This window comes from Zonotrichia leucophrys, chromosome 10 (assembly GCF_028769735.1).
Source record: "Zonotrichia leucophrys gambelii isolate GWCS_2022_RI chromosome 10, RI_Zleu_2.0, whole genome shotgun sequence".
NCBI classification, from domain to species: domain Eukaryota; kingdom Metazoa; phylum Chordata; class Aves; order Passeriformes; family Passerellidae; genus Zonotrichia; species Zonotrichia leucophrys.
The window spans coordinates 11,989,658-12,012,857 of record NC_088180.1 but is presented as its reverse complement, the minus strand read 5'-3'; the positions used below and the strand labels follow the sequence as shown (position 1 = coordinate 12,012,857).

Sequence of the window (23,200 nt, the reverse complement as noted above, 5' to 3'; positions counted from 1 at the left end):
TGCTTTGTCAATCACATGCTATTTATATTAAAATCAATTTGTATGTTCCCTAAAAATTTAAAGAAGGTTGGTGAAGTATTTTAAAGTTCCAGTGAAAAGAAAGAAGGCTCTGCTGCCCCACTGCCTCTGTTTCTGTAGTAAAGTATCAGAGCAGAACCTGTTAGTCCATCTTTTGGATCCTGAAAGGAAGTGAAGAAAATGTAATTAATAAATAGCCTAGAAGAGCTGTTCCTGTTGCATTTAACAAGATACAGCTTAATTTGTTTTTCATGGTGCGCAATATAAGTATTTTTTTAAGCTTTTAATAAATGATAGATGGTATTGTAATGTTTAAGTACTTAATTCTCAAAATGGGTGCATTTGAATTTGTCTTTCAATCCATAGGAGAGCATTGGTTCACTTTAGTTTTCCCTATTCTTCTTGGTCAATATGGTGTGATGAAAGGAATTGAATTGTGAAATGGTGTAGTAAAATCCACAGGCCTTTGATCTCTGGTTAGCAGATAAAATGTTTAAGTGGCTTTTAAAATTATTTTGCCAAATTTAATGTTAAAAAATGCACAAACTTTTAATTATGCAGGAATTTTATTTTTTGTGGTGCTGATTATCTGGAGATTATTGCTGTTTCCTGTGTAGGAGCTGGTGGAGAAGTCTTACATTGAGTAAAATCAGGAACACACCTAATTGGATTAGGCCAGAGTGATAACTAATCTTCTGAGGTTGTGTCAGTTTAGTTTGTCTCCATTCTGATGTGAAGAGGTGCTTACAGCTTTCCAGGTGAATAGCAGCTTCAGGGGATGTTTGCCTTTCCTAATCAAAATAGTAAATTTCTACTTTAATTTTCTTTGCAACAGAATTTTGCAAAGATGTTGCTTTGCTTCACTTGCACCATATTTTGTACATGATCTAAGCCAAGTTCTCTAGATTGGATGTTTAAAGGTTTTTATCAAAAGTTACCAACTAAATCCTGACATGTCAAAAGGCAGTGCTGGGCAGAGTCACAGTTAGTAGTCCTGGAGTAACAGAGTTTTCTTTCTTCATGGAGCATCAGCTGGTAGATTGTTCTTTTCAATAATGTTGTTACAATGTCTCCAAAGGATTGTTTAAATCTACTATCCTCTAAAACTTTTCCTGCCATGGTCAATTCTTCAAGAAAGGCTGCCTATAACTTGGAGCAAAAATAGATGCATGCACAATCCTCTGCTGTTGCTGTCTATGCAATGAGCAAAGATTAATTCAGATGATGAGTGTCCCTGGGACAAATACCAGCAACTGTTCAAAACAGGTGCTCTGATGTTCAAAGTTATTCAAAATGTTTACTGAGCTTTGGTGTTGTATTACATCTTCTAGTCACTGAAGTTAAAGTAGTTTTGTTAAATATTTCCCTGTTTCTGTCAGGACTACGAGATCAAAGCTTGTTTAAAAAGGAAAAAAAAAAAGGAAACTTTTTGCTGTCAAGAATGTTTTGCAACTGGTGTTCTTTGGGAAGAAAAATAAGCTGCCAAAGAGCCTTTGGCTAACAGTACATGCTCTCCTGAGTGTGGATAGTCCTGAAATTCAACTGCCTGAACTGGAGATATTGGTACAGAGGTTGTAGGACCTGGTTCTCAACATCATCAGAGCATCGAACATAAAAGATTCCTAGAGGAGCATATTGTTAAACCCTCCATGCTGAAGTAACTGTCTGCTTTTTAGCACTAAATTACATGAAGTGCAGAGGAAAGGCAGCTTTTTCTCTCTCTCTCTAGGTACAGAATGTCACCTTTGGAAGCTGAGCTGGTGGTTGCTCTGCCCTGGCTGTTTGACCTGTGCATGTTGCTGGTAGCTCTTGGATTTGTTCAGTTTGTTCTTGACAGGGGAGTTTGAGCTGGACTCTCCTCAGTGGCTTTGCTCTGAAGCCAGGGTCAGCCTCCAGTCCATGACAACCTCAAAACCAAAAAAACCTCCAAAATTCACTCTTTACTCTATGTTACTCTGCTGCTTAGAAACATTCTGAAGTGCTGGGCTAAGTTTACACTGGTTCATTACTTGTGAACATAAGTAAAAAAAGCAAAAGAAAAAAAAAGTAGCAGTGCTGTCCAGGACTGTAGGTAGCTGTGGGAATGGATAGGTGGAAACCATTTCAGGGTATGCAAGGGGTTATCTGCTGGCAACTGGCTTTGTGGGAAGAACTGACAGTCAGCAAATGGATATTTCTGTGTCCACACTGAATGAAGAAAGCGGGCCCTTTTCCGTTTTCTGGGGTATTTCAGTCCTGTGATGTTTCCTCATGTGGAGATGGACTAGTACAAGGGCAGTGCCAAGTACTGGCTGTTTGGAGTCTCACTGCTGGGACTAAAGTCTGAATTCCCTATTTCCTTGTACTGTGATGTGCCAGTGTGATTATACTGACTTTCTTCCCTGCCCCAAACCTATTTCTGAGTTCCACAGTTGTATTCTCTGTTGGTTTAAAGGCCAACAGTCTCAACATTATGCAGCACTAGTAAAGAAAATGAACAAATAACATAGAGGTTTGGTTTTTTTGGATTTTTTTGGTTTTTTTTCTCAAAGCTGATAATAAATTTAATGAATAACTAAGAATCCTTTCTGCCCTCCTTCACAAATGTAAATTAATTACAAGGCTGCATTGGAAGCAGTTGAAATGAGTCATAAAACAAGGTGCAGATTTGTTGTATCTAACGTGCTTGTATACATATAGGCTTGCTTTTCCAAGTAGCCCCTAAGAAGATCAGAAATCTTTTCCTGTGGATTAGGAGATGCTTCAGTTGTCACTGAACTTGAGAGAAATTAAGGCCACCTGTGTACAAGATGAGGAACTGAATCTAGGAAAAAATACTTTTACAGTCTTGAGTGCTGATGGCTCTTTGGTGTCTGAAATGATTAAGAATTGTTTTTTGTCTGACTCTTAAAGCTTGGGTTTGTATGGCCTAAAATACAAAACCAAACCAATAGACAGTATCTGCCTGTATCTCCTGTGTCAGTTGGTGGTGGATAATTGAGATTGCTGCAGATGAGCACTGGTGAATTGAATGTTGCAGTGACCCATTTGCTGCTGCTTCATCTCGACTGCCCTGCTTTCCAGTTTTTAGATGAATGACTTACATTGGTCTTGCATGCTCAGCCTGACATCTGATGATGAAGCTCAATTTCATTCCTGACTAAAACTGAGTGGTTTGTTGGCAGTGGTTTTTTTCAGTGTGTCAGGTTGTGGGAGCAATGGGAAATGGGGTTATAAACCCAGGAAATGCTGTGTGAACACAGAGGAATAAAGATGCTTTTAACAGAAGGCAAAGAATGTAGAATGGGATGGATGAATAGTGCACAGTGTCAGCTTAAGGACAGAGGAACATCTTTGCATTCTTTATTCCAAGGGCTAATTTGAGAAAAATGGGTTACTGTTATTTGCACATTAAGCTCTGCTGCCCACAAACAATAACAGAAAGGTGCAGGCATAGGTCAGTTGTATAATGACAGAGTTATACTGGCATTATCTGTATCCATATCTTTATATTTTTAACCACTATGTTAGCTCTACAGAACAAAGGTTCTCCTGTTAGAATTAAACATTGTGGTTGGATTTGCTGACTATGAGACCGAATAATACAAAGGCACAAAATTGGATTAAACAGCAAAATCTGGCTCAATGCCCGCTCACCTTCCCACCCTTGGTTTCATGTCTCTTGATAAGCACATGCATGTCTTTGGGAAAATCCCCATAATCATCAAATAAATCTGTATCCTCTCAACTTTCAAAAAGGGGAATTCCATGTGGGTTAATAAATGAAGAATGATGTTGATGTGGAAGATGAGGTTTTAAGTTAGTATACTTGTCTCAAAGTCTAGAGGGAAAAATTTAAATGAGAGGTAATCTCAAAGTATTGCCTTTGGTTTTTATTTTGTATTGCAAATTTGTCAGAAGAGCTTTTTGTCTGCTTTTCTGACATTAATATTATTTATTGGTACAGTCTCTTGAAGTTCTTTCTAGGTGTACCTTCAAGATGAAAATTCTATTTTCAGCTGTTGATTAGGAATTGATTTAACATTAGGCAGTTTGAGCTATGTTCTTAGGAAGATTAGTTTTACTATGCCTTATTAAAAATCCTGCTTACATATAGAAATGTTACTTTAAGAACTTTGACTCATAGGAGCCTTATTTATCAGCCAAGGCATGCTGCTAACTGAGCTCCATACCTCAGTGTCTGGCAAGTGACCCTTCTCAAGGCATGCAGTGCCAGCCAGAAGCTCTAAAATACTCTTTATTATTATTATTTTAGAGGATACTGCCACATTTCTTAAGATCTCAGTGTGTTAGACCAGTTAATTTTAACTTTGTTCTATGGCATGGCCATTTCTTTCTGTGTGCAGCAGAACAACAGTGGAGTAATGGAACATGGGAGCCAATAAATCTGAAAGGTCTGAGGCCAACTTCAACACTTTTCTCAGGAAAGCACCTTTAAATAGTATGACTTGAAATATTTCCCTTTTAATAAGGTTGTTTACAATGGGTTTTGCTAGATTAGAGAATCTAACTATTCCTCCTAACTTCTAGTTAGCTTTGCTATGAATGTCCTTACAGAGCTGGAAAAACGGTGTTCAACATCAGCAAAGATGCAAAACCAGCTGGTTTTTTCCCAGTGTGCAGATAAACTGAGATTAAGTTCAGATTATTTTGGCATTATTCCATGCATTTTAATAGTTCTTTATCATAAATTAAACAAGATATTTTGTCTATTACACTACATATTGCAAGCCTTAATAATATGCAACATATAAAAGCCAACAACAATAAAAAGTGAATTCTGTTGAGCACTTATAACCAAAATGGTGTATAGAACCATTTATACTTTAAAGGAAAGTTTGAGAGGTTAACTTGGTGCCTTAAGCACTGGAATAGTTTGGGCAGAACTTAATCATTGTCCCAACTTTGTATAGTCATCCCCAACATCTGATGAATTTAAGTGGGATTTTAGCTTTAGGACAGCCTGGGAAAAGTGGCATCTTTCAAGAAAATACTCTTGGATTTGGAGCGTGTTCTCCAAGGCAAATTACAGAAGTTTTTTTCCAGCATGCTATTTGTTGTTTAGAACTTCATTTCTCACAAAGGTGTTTGTAAGTTTTAAGTGTTGTTTTGGATTATTTTTGAAAGAAGTAGCTAATTTCATATAATATTTACTTTGGAGGTGTTCCCTGGACAATTCTTACCTTGAGGCAGCTACTCAAGAGCCGTCAGTTTCCTTCTTCCACTAAGACAGAAATGTACCTCAACTTGGGTATTTAAGTTGTATTACACGTTTTGTTTGTAGTATATTTTGTTGTAGCTCCCTACTGCAAAAAGCTTGTCTTTTTCTGATAAAGCATGGGCTTTAATGTGTGTTAAAGTTACAGAAAAAGTTACTGTTTCAGTCTGGGAGTGAGCATCTCATCAAGTTTAACAAACTGTAAAAGTACCAGCGTTGTGGGAAGAGGTGGGTTAATGTTTCAGCTTCAGTTTTGCTATTTTTATGCGTAGGGGTTTATGAAGGTGTAACCTTTGCTCACACTGGTTAATAAATACACTGGTAGTTACCCATGTGTTGCAGGCAGCACTTTGTGATGTCAGCAGCACCCTTTCAGGAGTCACTACAGCAGTTTAAGATATCAAGTGGGGTCTCAACCTTAAGCCTGTCCAGTGTGCCTACAAGGTTTTGATTTGCTCTGTCTCTGCCAGCTTCCAACCTTCTGTTTCTCTGATAGCAAAACCGTCTGCCCTCTCCCCTGAACTCTTGCTAATTATTCATGTAATGTGATGTTCACTTCTAAAGACTGCTGTGCATAGGCCCAGTACAATTAGTTCTTTATCCTCTCTTTGAAATTTGTACTAAAAATCAATCTGATAATGTAGAAATTACTATCTGTAAAGGAATGCAAGGCACAAAGTTGGCTTTTAGAAAAAGAAATTGCTGTGATTTGTATTTATATTAATAAAAAATGAAGGTGATGGAACATACTTGAAGATAATTTGGATCTGAATTTTTGATAGATCTTGAAAGATAATATTGTCATAAATCCCAAATGTTCATAGAGTTTTGTAGAGAGCAAGTGGGTTGTTGTAAATCCTCCTTTATTTATTGAGTTCTTTTTTATCCTGAGATGAAGGAATCTGGTGCCAAATATCCCACCCTTCCAAATTGGATGCCCTTCTGTCAACTCATCTAAGATCTGTAGATCATTTTGTGTAGAGCATTGAACAGACACTATTGACACAAATAGGATCTGGCACCTTCCAATTATTTCAGGAAATTACTCTTTCCATCCAAAAATCCACTCCAATATTTCTAATAAAGAACATGAATCCCAAGTATTGTGGATATTTCTTACCTAGATATAGTTCTAAATTTGTTGCATTTCAGCAGCAGGAGGAGCTGCACTAAAGAGTATTATTTTCTTTGGTTGACTTTCACAACAATTTTCTATTTTTATTTTTAGTACATTAATTTGCGTGTTAATTTGAAATAAAGGTGTTAGCTTAAACTTAGCTCATTTAATTACTGGAATTTTGAGGGGCAGAGGAGGATTTAGCAGGTATCATTTGTTTTCTGTTACTCTCTTTTTCATCTTTCCAATATTCCTGGTCCTTCTGGGCCTTGTGAGCTATGTTCTTTCCTGTTCTTCACTGTAGAACTGGTCAGACTTCCTCCTTAATTTTTTTTTTCTAAATTCTCATTTCATATTCCTATTTAGCCTCTCTCTTGGAAGCTTTATGGTATTAGGAGAAAGGGAAACACGATATCCGTTGGAACTCTAAAATGGAACTGTGCAGAGCTAAATAGGAAAAATGTGTTTTGGGGGAGTAAGGAGTAGTAGCTTGTAACTGAAAGTGTCCATGTTGTGAAATGGTGAACTGCAAAAAACCTACATGGCCAAATGCCAACTTGAGTAGTAACACAGACATTAATACACTTCTTTTCCAAGCACTGTGCTGTTATCTTTTATTTCAAAAATAGAAACCCCAGCAGTACAAGACTTCTTTATGCTGTGCTGGTTTATTGGGAGGCAGTGAAGTGCTGGTGTGGCATGGACAGGAATTGCTAACATTTTTTCCTGCATAACCAGTTGTTCTGTGGTGATCCTGCATGCAGTCAAGCAGGGAGCCTACATGCTTTACAAGGACTGCATCAGAGACAGAGGCAAATAGGGGCATGAATAACTTCCAGAAGCTGCTTTTCTTCTCTTTTAAATTCTTTTAAATTTCAAAGATGCAGCTGCAGATCAGTTTCTACCTTTAGCATCAGCTGAAATAATGACCTTAAGTGATTACATTAACAATTGTCCTTGATCCACTTCGAGGTACTTCTGTTTCTTGTGGCATAGCTGGTAATTGCTTGGTAAGCATCCTTTTTAGAGAGGAAAAAGTTTTGACTAGCAAGAAATCTTTCACTAAAAAACTACAAAAGCAATTGGCCCTGTTAACTAGGTGTGTTGGCAGAAAATGAAGTCTCCAAGTGTGCTGCTTGATCATTCTTCAAACCTTTTGATTTACACAATGTGGACAAAATGTCTTTTACTCCGTAGATTCTGATGATCCCAGATAAGACAGCTGGATAAATTGAACAAGTACATATCACCTGGTTTCAGGACTGAATTTTCTCATCCGAGTTTCAAAAGTCTGTACTTTTCTGGATGTACAGATGTACTCTTCCAAATTTTTAAAATAACATTTGTTGCTTTAAGGCAGGTTAAGTTTACTAATGTGTAATGTTTCTACATATCATTAAATGCAGGTGTATGTTTCTGTAAAAAATTACTTTTTTGTGCTATCTTTTCAGTTTCTTAGTGAGCACAAGGCAGGTTTTATAAGCACTTCAACCAAACAGAAGTACACAGGAGAAACTGACTCTGTGCTAAATTTCATTGTACAGAATTCTAAGTAGTATTTACTGAGAGAAGGGAAGAGGGATTTAGCCCCTGGGTTTGTGGTGATAAAGGCTGTGGCTAGGAAATTTGATTTTTAAGCTCTGAACTAGTTATCTGTGGTCTGCTGTTCTAAAACATATGGTACTGTTAATCCTAGTGATTGCTATATATTTTTTTAATCATCTTAGGTTTATATTGACTGTTACTGGGGGTTGAACATTGATTGTGCTAAAAGTTCATTAAAGGAGCATGTGCAAGATGAGGATGCTTGGGAAGAAAGGAATAGATGAGTCTGATTTAAAAGTCAAGAGTGCCAATATAAAAACGGCACAGAAAAAGCCAGAACACTGAGGTTTTCTTGTCTCTGAAAAGATACTGGATTAATCTTTTCAGGTAATAAATTGCTTTCATGAAATGACTGTCATCTTCCATTTGCCACTTATCATTCTTGGTATTTGCTGGAATATTTAATGAATCCACTTGAAAATGGATAATTGAGAGAGACAGGAGAGATGCATCAGGAGAGTTGTGTTTTTCTGCAAGGCTGTGAATTTGGCACTTTTTGAAAGCAGATGTTTAAACATATGCAGATTCACACTGTGACAAAGCTCAGTGTTTTGAGCAAATAAAAAATTGGTATGTGTTTTCTCCACTTACCATGGGGTGGGGAAAAATAGAGGTTACAGTGTCATTTATCCAAGTAGGATTTTTCCCTGTTTATGATTCACGAGACATGTCATTGCAGAGGAAGAGCCTATTGTTTTGATTCTTAAATCAAAAGAAAATACTGTCTTTCTTCAAGGCTGTGGAAATGGTTAGAGTAAGTCAGAGAAACACAAAATGTTTCCAGGGAATTGAAGGAGGGCTATCCAAGCAGGATGTATGGCCTCCTGGATAACACAAACTGGGACACTTCTGCACTGGGCTTCTCTACAGAGCCCTTCAGTGTGTGAGTTACTGCATTTCTTTGAGAGGAGCTCATTCTTCCCTAATAACTTGGTTCTTCTACAGTGCTTGGGCATATTAGTGTGAGTCTATAAAGGAGAGAGAAATTCTGCTGCCAGCTGAGTCACCTTCATACAATGCTGGCTGCTAAAAGACTCATGTTCTGGGGACAGATGCCTTCATTGCTGTTGATTCTTTTTAGGAGCATTGGACCAGTTTGCTGTGATGGATCACTTTTGTGTCAGGAGCTCTGTGCCATTCTTGTCCTCCATCCTGCCTTTCTGATCTCATCTCTTTTCTCTTGGAGACTCAAATCACTGCCTGAGCCACACTAATGCTTCTGCATGGCAGAAATGCTGCATCCACTTTGTCTGCTTTGCATTCCTGCAAGGCCTTATCCATTCCAGCTCCTGTGTAATCCTCTTGGACTCCAGCTCTGCTGCTCTGTGGGAGAGACAGCATTGAGATTTGCAGGGGTCTTTGAAGAACAGTGTGAAAATGTCAGCTGTAATAGGATTTTGGATACGAGCACCTGCTGTTTGTGTAGACAGTTCAATTTTTTCTTTGTTCTCCACTGTCAGCATTATGGAGGTAACACTTGGATTTTTTTTTTTTACCAGCTTGTGTTTTATATACAGCTACACTTGTCTGTAAGTGATGTAAGGAAAATGCTGTATCAGTGCCACATATTTCACATTTAATGGCTTGTCAGCTATATCAAATAATCATAGCAAAACCAAATAATTTAATGCGCTAATATTTGAGAATGTGAAGATCTTAGTAAAACCTGTAAGGGAAATGCTTTTACTTTGAGACTGAAGCATAAACAAAATTACAATAAACAGATAAAAGAGCATGCAAAAGGAAGGCAAGAATGGAAAAAAGCACAAACAACAGACAAACCACAAAACAGAAACCCCACACACAAAAGAAAATATTTGAATTCAAAGAGTGGTGGGATTCATTATCTGAGCAGTTCAAGGGCCAGTTTCTACCGATATAAGTTTCTGAGTGCTCTGCTTTGAATTTTTTTCACCTAAACTTCCAAATATTAGTCTCCAAATATGAGAAAACCATTTAATGCTGCTATAGCATCCAGGCAACTAACTGCCTTCAGCCAAATTTAGAGATTTACTTCTAGTTTAATATCCTTAGGTCAGGAATATCTTTTTTTTATGAAGTTACAGTGTGTGTGACTAACCAGCTGTGCAAACCTTCTGGTGAGACATTTTTGGTGAGCTTTGCAGTTTGATCCATTACAGGCTAGGTTTACTCTTATTTCATTCTGTGCTTATACATTGATAGCTATTTTCAGATACTACAGCCTGATACATTGAAAGGAAACTTAACTGGAGCCATTTCTTTTTGTTTTCCCTGTCCTGGTTTGTGCACTGGAGCAGTTATTCCCTGCTTTGTGGGCAGCTGGGCTGTAGCTGCTGGTAGGGGTGAAATATCAGAGATGGGTGGAACAGGCAGCAGCAGCTCTGGTCAAAAGCCACTGTGCTCCTGCCAGGAATAATCCCAGCTCATGAGTCAGAGGCTTGAGCCTTGCCCAGGTGCAGCTCATGGCAATTAGTGCCACAGCAGGGTGGCCTCACCTCAGTGTGGAGCTTCAGGTGTGTAGGGGCAAGGGAAATAAATCAAGGAGTTGTGTTTGATGTGAAGAGTCCTGGCAAGAGCAGTGCTGGAGACAGGTGCAACAGGGGCTTCAATAAACAGATGGAAATACCTGAAGGAGAAGACAGTGCTCCTGAACAAAAGTGGTTTGAGAACTGTGGAAAGCTGCAGGATTGTTTCCTCCAGGCTTGTAAACCCTCAGTTTCCCAGTGCTGAGCCAAGGCTGGTGAGGAGGGTGATGTGATGGGCTTGGGAGGTGGCCAAAATGCATTGGCTCTCTGTGCAGTTTCAGCCTCAGGAACAAGGCAGGGCTCTCCAGTTTGGAAGTAGCTGAAATCGAAGAAACAGCCATGAAAGCACAAAACTTGTGGGAATGCAAAACCAGTATTAGTATTTGTACTCATATTTGCTTAGTGTCTCCTAGAGAATCAATTTCTGTGTTAGTTGACACATACTTGTTCTAACTGCAGTCTTTAAATGTAAAGATAATGTGTTAATGTACGTGGATATCATAAAATCTTCCTTGTTTTTCATAACAACCCTTACTAGGTGCACAATTAGAAGGAGTAGTTTACCTTGTTTTTCATGTTTTGAGTGTAGGATACCCAAAAGTGCAGCCTTTTGTCATCAGTAAAAAGATGGTTGGAGTTTTAATGACACATCAAGTGTTGTGAGGAGTAGTGATCTATCTTAGCTCTGCTGTATTAGAGCATGGGCTGTGTGTGTGCAGTTGCAGTAAAAATAGCCCAGCAGGAGAGAGATGAGGTTGACACTGAGGGTGAAGATAGTGAATTCCTTCAGAAGATACTATAGACTGAGCAGCTATGTGAAAATAGCTGAATTTTTTCTGCTGTCTCAGTTTATTTAAATGTACCTCAGAGAATGGCTGTATAGGTTTTGTACACTGCTTGCAGTAAAGAGTATATACTAGAAGTAGCTGACTGAGTATTTGTGAATTATTTATGCTGTGGTCATAAAGCTCAGTAGCCAGCCAAAGTTTCCAGTCTTTTCTGTATTCCAGGTTTATTTGTTACAGAGCATCTTAATTAAATGCAAAATACTTTTGCATTCATTAAAGTTAACTCCAGTGCTCTATTTTTAAAATAATTGGAGTAAAAAATTAATTTTATATGCCATTTACCTGTTGTGTCATGGGACTAAATGGTGTCAATCAAGATTGGCCTAAGAAGGCACTTTGGAAGAAGCAGGAAAACCATGAGCTCCCATGTTTGTTCAAATTCAAAACTATAATCTTGTGCCAGTGCTGTCTGCAGAACTCCAGTTGGTTTTAAGGGAGCTAAAGCAAAGAAAATGGTGGCAGTGGGAATTATGTTTGAATATATCCATGTATTTAGGTCCTATTTCCATTAGCTTCTTGTATTTCAACTTACAGTGGGTTTGGTGTATATTTGCCCCTGTGATTAGAGAAACAAAGCAATTCCCAGCATTTAGAAGTGGTTATTTAGGAATTAATTTAGGAAGGTGCTCACTCCCTCTCATTGCATGAGTGTGCAATGAGTTTGGAGTGTTCTCCTTTTTTCACACAGCAGTGCAATGGTGAAGGTGGGATTTCAACACATGCCTGAGCCACATCATTGCTCATTTTTCTTGGATGTTTTACAAGAGTCCTTCTTGCTTGTCAGTGGCCTTCTTGCTTTCACTCAATATGAAAGAATTAATACTTGTAGGGGCTAAGTTATTCTGTTACATCAGCATGCCCATGGCACAAGTTCCTGCTTAAATTTCAGTGCACATTTAATGAAAACTCTATTTCCTGCTTCCCTGCTATCTAGGGAAATAAAAACCAAACACAAAAACCCCCAGTCAGGCAGAAGCAATGGCGTTTGTTGTTTATACATAAAATTGCTAGTTCATGTGCTAGACAAATGAGCAATCTATCATAAACCAAACACCAAAATCACTATCCTGGGTTATTGTGGTGGAGAAAAGTCATGTTATAAATACAGTTGAGTCCTCAGTACGAGAGAAAACAAAGGAGGTTTTACTTGTTAGTTCCTTAAAAACATAAATAGATGTGCAAACACAGATTGCCTATTTTTTGCCTGGGGGAAAAGGAACTTCCTGGTAAGGGTGAAGCTGGGGTGAAAAAAGGAGGTGTGGATTTACTGTTTGAGAGCACTTGGCTTGCTCTGAGTCCTGAGCAGTTTTACTTTGGTCAGAGGTGTTTCCCACTTTGAAACATGACAACTTCAGGAGCCCATGTTTGAGGCAGATGAACAAAATGGGACTTAAGGCTGTATTTCAAAAAGGAACAATTTTTAGACAAACTAGTGTTGTTTGGATTAAAAAAACAAGTCATCCAACTGTCACTCCAAATCCACTCAGTGCAGATTAGCATAATTCAGTTAATTTAAAATGTAATCTCATTACAGTTTGTACTGGAGAATGCTATGAAATACCATTTACCTCCCCTGGTTGTTCAGGGCAAGCTTGCAGTGGCTTCACTAGTCAGCAGTGTGTAGATCCCCGCTTTTGTCATGGATGCTTGAGCTCCCAGTGATACTCAATATCCTTGTCAGGACTTGGTTGAACTGTGAGCACAGTTCTCAGTGTTTGATAACAGATCACTGATTGTCACAGGACTGTAATCAAGAACCAGCTGCAGTGATTTTATGCTTTGGTATAATTAAGTTACTGCAGGGCAAATGATCATCTTCAGAAGTGCCTAGAAGTTGCTTCTACTTGATCCATTTATTATTGATACGAAGAGAGGAGCGGGTACATCACTGGATTAGTGCTGCAGTCACAGAGTCCAGCAAGCCTGTAGGAGTGTGATATTTGCTAATACCATCCAGAATTGCCTGTAAGAGGGCATTTCCAAGAGTCAAAGGTTCATTCTGTTATCCCACTATCAGCTTATATTGGTTAGCGCTGGGGTTTCTCCATGGCATAATCAAAAATGACACTGGTGTGGTAGTAAAAGTAACAGTGATATAAAACTGTGGTGGAGTCCTTGATTAAATTTCTCTGCCAGCCATTTAAATTATTTTGAGAGTGAACACATTTGTGGAATTACTTGCTCCTGTGACAGTGTGCTGGGACATAGGCCAGAAAAATTGGTCTCTCTCTTTTGCAGCTTCATAAGCCAGAGTACAACCCAGTTTTGGCTCTAAGCTCATGAAAATGTGAAGTGAAATAGAGTGCGGTGTACCATAACTTGAATTGCATAGCACTTGTAGGTCTGGAGAGGAACAAGGTAGAGAAGGAGGAAATCTCATGATTTAAAGTGTCAGTGTCAGTAAAACAGTGAAGAATTTTAGACCTGTGTTTGTGTGAATTCAGGGAAACTGGAGAAACTGGCACAGGGACACTTTTTGTGTGCCAGGGTTTCCTGTGAATCCTGAAATCTGATTTTTCTCATTTGACAGTTGTTATGGTTAACTCAAAAAATCCTTAATCTAATGCCTTCCTCTCAAATTCATGTTGGCATTTAGACTGAAAATCTGCTGTAATTTCTCTAATATTTTGGCTGACATGCTGGGGTGGTACTTGCTGAAGCACAATGCAAAATGCAGTGTTTTGATCTGATATTGTAAATTTCTTGCAATAATCATTATTGACTAAGTTGCTAATGTTGATTTATTTTAGTGTAAAAGTCACACAGCATAAAATCATAATATATGCAATCTGCCCTGTGACTTACCTAATTGAGGATTTTTGTTTTCCTTTCTACCCCCGAAATTAGATTCTTTAGATTCATACAGGATTAAATAGCCACTTATTTCTGAAAATATATATGGATACCTTATGGAAATGTATAATGATGCTAGAAAATACCTATCTGTGGTTCTTAGCAAGTGATCTAAATTTCTCTGGATTATTAAGCTTAGAGATAATTCATTTCGAAAAGGTGATAAATAGTATTTTGTGACAAATGGGTTTGTGCAGACAGGAAGAACTAGACTTGAACAGGTTATGAAGAGCTGAGTACGTGTATGTTCTAGTAAAGGTACTCTAGAAGTCACTATTTCCTCCAAACTGGGGCATGATTTGTGTTATTCCTGATGTCCACTGGATTTTCTTTGTGTCTTGAAAATGATTTATTTAATTGGTGTTTGCTGGAGAAGGGAGTGCCCAGTTTCAGACTCAGTCCCCTTGTGAGAATGCAGGAGCTGGTTACCTCATTTTCCTGGCCTTGTAAATTTATGTATTTTGTGTTGTAAGGAAGAACTCGCCCATCACTCCCTGCCTGAGTTTAGCAGCAGTTAAACACTAAGTCTCATAGCATTATGGAGTGGGGGTTGTGTCATCAAAATTCCCTGCATGGACAGTTCCTGCAAACTGATTTATTGCTGTTACTGAGTACAGGCTGCTCTCTCTGCTTTCCTGTTCAGGTAAGGGGCAAAGGGACAGCAAATGTCATAAAAATTCAAACTGAAAATACAAGGTGAGGCTGACTTCATGGATTCAGTAAGCCTGGCAAAAGGACTGGCCTCACTAATGAATATGTACTTGGCATTTTTGAGGACTGGCAGCTTTGGCTGTGAACATTGCAGGGTTTCAGCTGTGACACTCTGGAGTCCCTGCAGCAGCATTCCACTGGCACTCTGCACTGAGCAAGGAGAGAGTAAAAATAGCAATGGTAGACTTTCCAGCTCTATGGCTCAAAGCTGGAGCCCTGGGGGGAGCAGGGATTCGGGATCTCAGGCTCATAATTAAAGATGCTTTGAGATAATACATGGTTTGCACATAGTGCTGTCATCCAGGAAGTCTGAGGTACTTTGCATGGCAGTTGATGCCATCATCGCTGTTGTATGAGGAAAATGAGGAGGGACATGTCCTGAGCCACAGCCATACAGCCAAGCAGGGGATCTGCTGGCATGACTGAGGTCTCTTATTACTCTGAATAAGTAGAAGAGTCTGGAGTGTGGATTCTTAATAACCAGCTTCTGTGCACGTACTTCATGCTAGCATGGGGAGACCAGAAATGCTGGTAAACCTCATTTACTGAGGCAGAAACACAGGGAAAAAAAAAAAACAACCAACCCCAAACTACTGTTATTATAGACTGTGGGGTGTTTGGGACCTTAGCTAGACCTGGACTGAAGCTCTAGGTACAGGGAGCTTACTGCTTGTGAGGTAACTGGAATGTATAAGCCACACCATGTATTGAGACTGGAATAGGCTGGAGAACTTCGAGCTTTCCCACTTCTGTTCATGGGAAAGGGGAAGCAGAAATGCTTGCATGATTTATACAGCAGTAGCTGCAGTTCTCAGTAATGGAGTTCCCTTCTGGAAAAAAAGCATGCCTGCCCTTTTTTCTTCTCTTTTCCCCCCCCTTTGTCAAAGCAGGGTTTTGCATATGCCCATGGTAACTGAGTTGTTTCCTGCTTTGGCTTTGCTGAAGGCTGGTTTCCACATTGCTGTCTTGCCCTGCTTGTTTAGAACTCTGTGATGGGGCTCCACAGGAGAAGTGCCCAAGCATATCCAGAAATTTTCCTTGGCTCTCCTGCTCCCTCCGATGGAGCTCTGTTTCCACAGAGACCAAAGCTTGTGTGTTTCAAGGAAGTTATTTTTAGGGGCTGCTGTTTAGCTGGTGGAAAGACTTTCTTCCTTAATAGGAGAGCAGACTGTAACAGGATTCCTCCTTTCCAGAGTGTCTTTTGCTTTTTTCTACCATATTCTTTCCCTTTTTCTGTGTCACCCAGTTTCCCTTTCATTGCTGCCTTCTTACCCATATCTGCCCTTCCCCTCTTCTCTTTCACTTTCTGTATCACTGCCCCTGTTGTGCAAGGATCTAACACAAGGAAGTTTGCAGAGAGTGGGGGAGGGACCCAGCCTCTGCTTTAAGAACTGTGTTTTAAAGATAAAGCCCCCAGGTGGGTTTGTACCTGGGCTTGCTGAGTCACCACTGGGCAGTGTTTGTGAGAACAGAGAGCATCATGGAGCCAAACCCTCAGCTCTGAGGACCTTGCCCAGCTCAATTATTCATGCCCTTTGCTCATGAGTTGTCCTGTGTCCTTTGGCCTCAGGATAAATAAATATTACATGTAGCAGTTTCTGCTGATGTTTGCTGTAAGCACCATGTCTCCCTTGATGACCTAATGGCAAAGGGCTTTAAAAGATAAATCTGTTACAGTAACTCTTCTGTCTTGTAAAGGGGAACTGTCCCTAAATAAAACAGCCCCAGAGATTCTTTTAGTTGTTAGTCAGTAGGATTGTAAAGCAGAAGACATTTGCTGTAATGACAGGCTAAGAGTGCACTAACTCAGTGTCTTAATACCCTTTTACAATTATTCATTTTGTCCAGATTGTCACACTTCCTTTCTGTGGAGTTGGAATAGTTGTAGTGATGAAGGGCTACTTTAAATTTAGATGTATCTCTGGGCTTTTTAAATGGTGCTATAGACTGTATCTGACTTTACCTGGCATACTGTGAAACATCTTTTTCTCTGGAGTACCTATTGCCACAACAGCAAGTTTCTCCCCCTACAATATGAGATATTTTCAGAAACAAAATAACATCAAAAGGAGTGAGTCTAAAGCTGGTCAGTGTTGGAGAAATTTGCCATACTAAGGCAATTGGATGTGTTGAATTCTCTTGTCACTCTATGCTTTCCTGTTATCCTGTGATTCTCATTCAAACATCTGTTTCCACATTCTGCTTATATTGTAAACCTTTTAGAAAGGAAACTTCACATTTATCATGATACTGCTGTTCAGGGTGGCGTTGCAAAACCTACCAGCATTAATATCATTCCATGCCCACTGAAATGCCATGTGGGTGATCATGTTCCAGTCCTGTTTTCTTGTGTATCCCTGATGCTGTTGTATTTCTGCCTGTGTTTAATATGATGCAACAGCTGGCAGATGGGCTGGATGCATGTGGTGCCTTTGGGGTGCATGCCTCCAGCCCTCCCCACCCAGCAGCTGGAACCAAGTCTGTGATGCCAAGATTTTGTTCCAAGGTCCTGTTAACCGAGTCAGCCAGGCCCTGCTGTGTGCTGGACCATGTCTAACACTAAGAGAGAAAAAAATCTGCTACAAAAGCTGCACAACATCTCTTTAAAAACATCAGCCTGTGGCTGTGGTGACAGACTGCCAGCATCAGCTGCTGCTTGGTTACCAAGAGGATAAAATTTTACTCCTGAGAGATATTTTTATACAGTTGCTTATTCATATAACAGTAGATGCCAAAAGCACCCTTATGCTCAGCAGTATAAAAATATTAAGAAAATTTCAGTTTCACAGAGGCCACAATCCAGTCTAGTTATACTTCATCATGAAACAAGGCAGTCCTGACAGCCTGTAATTGGACGATTAGTACTGGATTATTCTTAATTTTAATTATTAATTGATCTTTCTTCTACTGTCTCATTTGGCACATACCAGATCATTTAGCTCCTTGAAAGTTGAGTATCCTCCAGGCCTGCTATACACCTTGCAAGCTTTGTAAGGAAATTGAAACCTTCCAGGTGTACATGGGGTATAGCAGGGTTTGCTTTTCATTGTCACAGCAGTGACCACAGCACTGTAGATGGTGTAGACTGTCAAAAAGACGTGTTTTACACAAATTATTTTCTACTGGAAATGTGTTCTTTTCTGTATTCAATGGATGTGAAATATGCTGTGTTTTGGCTTTTTTTGTTTTAAAGGGATCTTTCTTTTCTCTGCAGGTATGGTGTCAGTCCTGAGAACATTATCCTGTATGGCCAGAGCATTGGTACTGTCCCCACAGTAGACCTGGCATCTCGGTACGAGTGTGCAGCTGTGATCCTCCATTCTCCCCTGATGTCTGGCTTAAGGGTGGCTTTTCCTGACACCAGGAAAACCTACTGCTTTGATGCTTTCCCAAGGTATGTGCCACTGCTGCAAGGGGAGTTTTCTGCTCACCATGGTGTTTAAAATGGACTGGTGGTGTGGCTAGATACTGAGACTTATATTTGGTCCTCCCTGCAGGGGGGGGATCTTGTAGGATCCTGATTTTGTGACCAAAACAAAGTCCCTGTCTCATCTTTTAGAAGATATTAAACTTGTTTTAAGAAGCTCTAGAAAATTATATACAACTGGTTTTAAGATAAAACATTTGCTTTTATAGTCTAGTTTTCACAGGAAAGCAATTGCAACAGACCTGGAGTACCCAACTGTTTGGGAATAGTAGAGGTCATGGGAGCAGCAGATTTTCTGGGAATCTTTTAGAATTTCTCATTTGATCCAGTTTAAATTATGGGAGAATATGAGAGGGGAAGCCAGTGTCTCTAGAGCAGGACAGGGGGAAGCACAAGTAAAAAGCTTAGTGGTCCATGGAAGGGAGAAGATAAAACAGACACTCACTGAAGTCTTGGTCAAAACTTGGCTTTACTTCACGAAGTCATGCTTGTGATAAGTATAGTAAAGAATATTTATTGCATTTCCTATTTTTGTCTTATTTTGGTTACAACAGATTAAAATTAGCAAATGTGGGAGGCCATAGGTAAAAATCCATAAGCCAGAACAGCTAGAAAGAATGGTGATGAAGTAATAGTGGCTCTCACAGTTCCCATGTTTAGAATCCTTTCAAGCATATTATTAGTTAATTAATTAACTTGTTGGAGGTGTAGACTGAATTTGAAGCACTTAAACTCCAGCTCATTCATCATTCTCAAACCTGAAATCCAATATTTACAAATGCTTCTGCAAGAGAGGAAAAAACAAAGCCTTAAAACATAGCTCTGATTACAGAAGTAACAGTGATTAGCTGTTACAAGCCAAATCAAACAACAGCTTTAAAAAGAAAAGTGGGAAGGGGAACAGTGACAGCAGATGTGCTGTAGCACTTGAGTATTTTGTTCTTGCCCTACTGAGCTGTTCATTGCTGTCAGTCTGACTTCCCTGGTACTGGGAGCAGTGAAAATAAACAGCAGTGCTCTTTATGAGTGTGTGCAGCTCAACTGTCTGTCTTCACAGTGGGAAACAAAATAGTTCTGTGTGCACCTACAGTGAGTTGCTATTATGTGCATTTTACGTTGGGACACCATGAGAATTTGGTCTCTGTAGATTTTTCTAGCTGCAGAGCTGTGTGGCTGAGAATACTAAGTAAGGCTAATGTGCAGTTTAAATACTGCTTTATGAGTCGCTGACTTGGCAATGGGATGCCTTCCAGTTTTCTGCAAAATATAAATATTATCTGGCTTAATGGTCTGTGAATATATGTGAAAAAAAAAGTTTCATTATATGAATACTGAAGTGAAAGGGATTTCCTACAATAAATGAGAACTTACTGTCTAGTCACAAAAATTATGCATAAATATCTCTGTAGCTGTTTTAGCTGATGGATCTTTTATACCAGACCTTTCATGGGCTTAAAACTTCAGTTTATGCAACATATTGATCATAAAGTATTTACATTGACTATGATACTAATTTTTGGATTAAAATTATGGGAAAAAACAAAATCTGCATTATTCTGATGCCTCTTTTATGTTGGGATTTTTTTTATTCAGTGTAGCTGCACACAGCTCAAGTTCCACACAAGAAAAGTGAAATAAGGCTGCATTTTAATTTTAAATAGTACCTTAAATGGCATGAAACCTGGAGGGTTTTTTTGACAGCTACAGAGACAGAGACAGAGATGTGTTTACACTCAATACCAATGGCAGTTCTCTAGAATGCTGAATGTTGAGGTTTATAAGTGCTTAGTGCTTCAGTTTACATATTTTACTTAGCTTTATATTTTCATAAAACTTTTTTGAACCTGTTTTTAAGTCAGGGTATGCTGGCATCTGTATTTTTAAAATACTTTTAAGCAGTCTTGATCATTTTGTAAAATCAATGGTCATGCCAAAATTGCATGCCTTCTTGTTCTTTAAGAGCTGGAGAATCCAAACACCTTTTATTTGCTACCATAAAAAAATAGATTTATCCTCCCATAAAATTGAGTAGTAGCAGCACTCATTTCTCTCCATTCCTGCATTTGTTGATGGAAGTGGAGCAGGTAGGAAGCTGAGAGTTCATTAGCAAGTGGTGTCTCTACACAGATTTGGAGTCATTGGTAATTACCAGCATGAAATGGCTGGCTGGAAATAAAAGCTGGGGCCTGTGTGAGGAGAGTCAGAGAAAGCTGCTCCTCACTGCTTGCAAGTTCATGTGCTACCAGGATGCTTCATAATTGGGGTTTTCTGGCCTGACCCCTTCAGTGGGAATGTGCCTTTGTCACTCTTTGGTTCCCTCAGAAGCCATTTTCCTGTGACAGGTAGTCTCAAGCTATATTGGTCGGCTAAAGGTAGCTGGACAAAAGGAAAAATGTTACTCTAAAGCCACTTTGCAGTCACAGCTGGCAAGGAGGCTGGTTACATAAAGGAAATTGTGATTTCTGTGGTTTGCAGTTAAATATCCCTGTGTATTGCTCTTCTCCCACAGTTTTCTATTTCATTGATTGAACTTAAACCATCAATAGAACAGATTGTTTTCCTGTTGCTGAATCTGCCTAATTTGGGGGTTCAAAGACAGGTTTAAGCTCCATGAGCCAAAGCCTTTTTTGTTGTTGTTGTTAATGAAATCTTATGACTGGAATGTATTTAATTAGTTCCTAAGCTGTTAAATTGGAAGGTGATAATGTGTCATGTGAGAAGAGTCCATGCTTGCAGGATGTCCCATCGAATCTTACTTGCCTCACAGTGCTTTGTGTGATAGTAACTCTTTTGGTGGGTGGTTTTTGGGTGCCAAACTTTATTTGCATGCTGCCCACTCAAGCTTGTTCCTGTTAACACTGGTGGGATGGTGGTGGTGGCATTGCAAGCTCCTTTTTCACACTTATGTTTTGGGAATGAGCCTTGTCCCATTTCACTTGTGCACAATTCCAGTGGTCTGCAGCCATTTAAAAATATCGTGTGGTAACTGGGTTGTTTGTCAACAGTTAAGCTTGCTTTCTCTAATGATGTGAAACTGAAAGCCTCAAACTGAGCTGTGTCTTTCTTTTCCTTCCCCCAGCATTGACAAGATCTCTAAAGTGACCTCTCCTGTGCTGGTCATCCACGGTACCGAGGACGAGGTGATCGATTTCTCCCATGGCCTGGCCATGTACGAGCGGTGTCCACGAGCAGTAGAGCCCCTGTGGGTGGAAGGGGCTGGGCATAATGACATAGAGCTTTATGCACAGTACTTAGAGAGACTAAAACAGTTCATATCTCATGAACTTCCCAACTCCTGAAGAAGCCTACCTGATTTTACCTCAGTTACTGTGAACGGAAGAAATTACCTGGTTTTGCACATGCTTTAACTGGATAGCTGTAATAGCTTTATACTATGAAGAAATACCCTGTCTTGGGGGTGTTCTAATCAAACATCTGATGAAATTTGTCTTTTCTATCTGGAAATGATTCTACTAATGCACACAAATATGGTCAACTACTGTAATTCCAACAATTTTTAGCTTCATTGCCCTGAAGGAAGTGGGAATCCTAGCTGCTTATGGGGACACTTTTTACCTAGTGCTGTATTAATCGAAGATCAGTTTTCTCTGTCTCACTTCAGATCATTTATAATTCTGTCCTACAAAGACTTTTTCCCCATTGTGTTCTTGGAGTGGAGAACACAACTGTTATGAGCTACAGCTTGTTCTGAACAATCATGGGTTCAATCTAAGGGAGTACTTTCTCTGTGAAGTTTCTAGCTGTGGTATTGTAACTGGAAAGTTATTGTGATGAAGTTCCCCCTCCTCCCTTCTAGTGTTCTTTTGTTAACTTACTGATCTTCCCAAGTAAATTATTTAAATATACTTTTACCTGAAAATAAACAAACTACTATATGGGGCTAAACTCTGTAACGACCTCTCCATTAGTTGTATAAACATAACTGGAATATTCTTAAAGGATCTAGGGACAAAACTGCTTTTGTTTAAAAATAAATGTGTAAATTTACTACTAGAAAACTCATTTTAATATTCAGATTGTCTGAATAATAGCCATAACAGACATTTCCTTCTGTAAAGCATTCCTGTAGACTTTTTAAAAGTACTGTACATATTTGAATTTACATTGTGCATAGATTCTTAATTGGTAGTTTTAATTTAAGTCTAGTTACAATAAACTGCAAAATTCTGGTTTGTATATGATTGAATACATTTTGTTAAAATATGTTTTTATCCCTATATTATTTTGCTATTAAAGTTTTATAAAGTTTCCAGGACAAGAAAAAAAAATAGAATTTACACATTTATGTTTTGATGAATTATGTAACTAAATTTTCATTGAGCTGATCTTTTTAGTTTAGGAGTAATTTGATTCTTTGACACTGGAATCGCACAGATTATGCATCAGAAATGCAAAACACTTAAAAATTGTTACACTGCTAGGATAGGTCTAATTTTTCCAAATTTAAAGGCCTTAAATGTACTGTAAGCCTCAGATTGTTGTATAAATTGATTGCGATTGATTGCAGTTTGTGTCCTGTTGCTAGAGTGCAACACAGTGATTGTAATGGAATAAAGGATGCATGGATTAGAGCTTGCTCAAGTTTGGAATCTTATTTGGTGCATAATTTTCATACATGAGGAAAGTGTAACAGCATTACTTGATAGAGTAAGCTGGGTATGTAAATCCAATGTGCAAGAGGTTATGTTTAAGTGGTGTTCAGCTGGTTCTAAGAGATGAAAAATCATGATTCATTGCCTGGAAGAAATATTTGAACATAGTTGTTATGAATTCCTACAACAGGCCTGCAGTTAATTTTCAGTGCAAGTGTGCATTGTCTTTGATTATTGCCTTGGCCCTATTACTGCAAAAGAGGAAAAACTTGTATTTTCACTT

The 23,200-nt window shown here is 39.0% G+C and overlaps 1 protein-coding gene across 1 annotated transcript in view; it reads left to right on the top strand.

Moving 5' to 3' along the window:
* The window catches only part of ABHD17C (abhydrolase domain containing 17C, depalmitoylase), a 28,318-nt gene extending 5,412 nt beyond the window's left edge, over positions 1-22,906 (top strand). The window contains exons 2-3 of the mRNA XM_064721983.1: positions 18,092-18,271; positions 21,384-22,906. Of these exons, the coding sequence (XP_064578053.1) occupies positions 18,092-18,271; positions 21,384-21,603 (400 nt within the window). The 3' untranslated portion in view covers positions 21,604-22,906. The remainder of the gene's footprint in view (positions 1-18,091; positions 18,272-21,383) is intronic.
* The last annotated feature ends 294 nt before the right edge of the window (positions 22,907-23,200 follow it).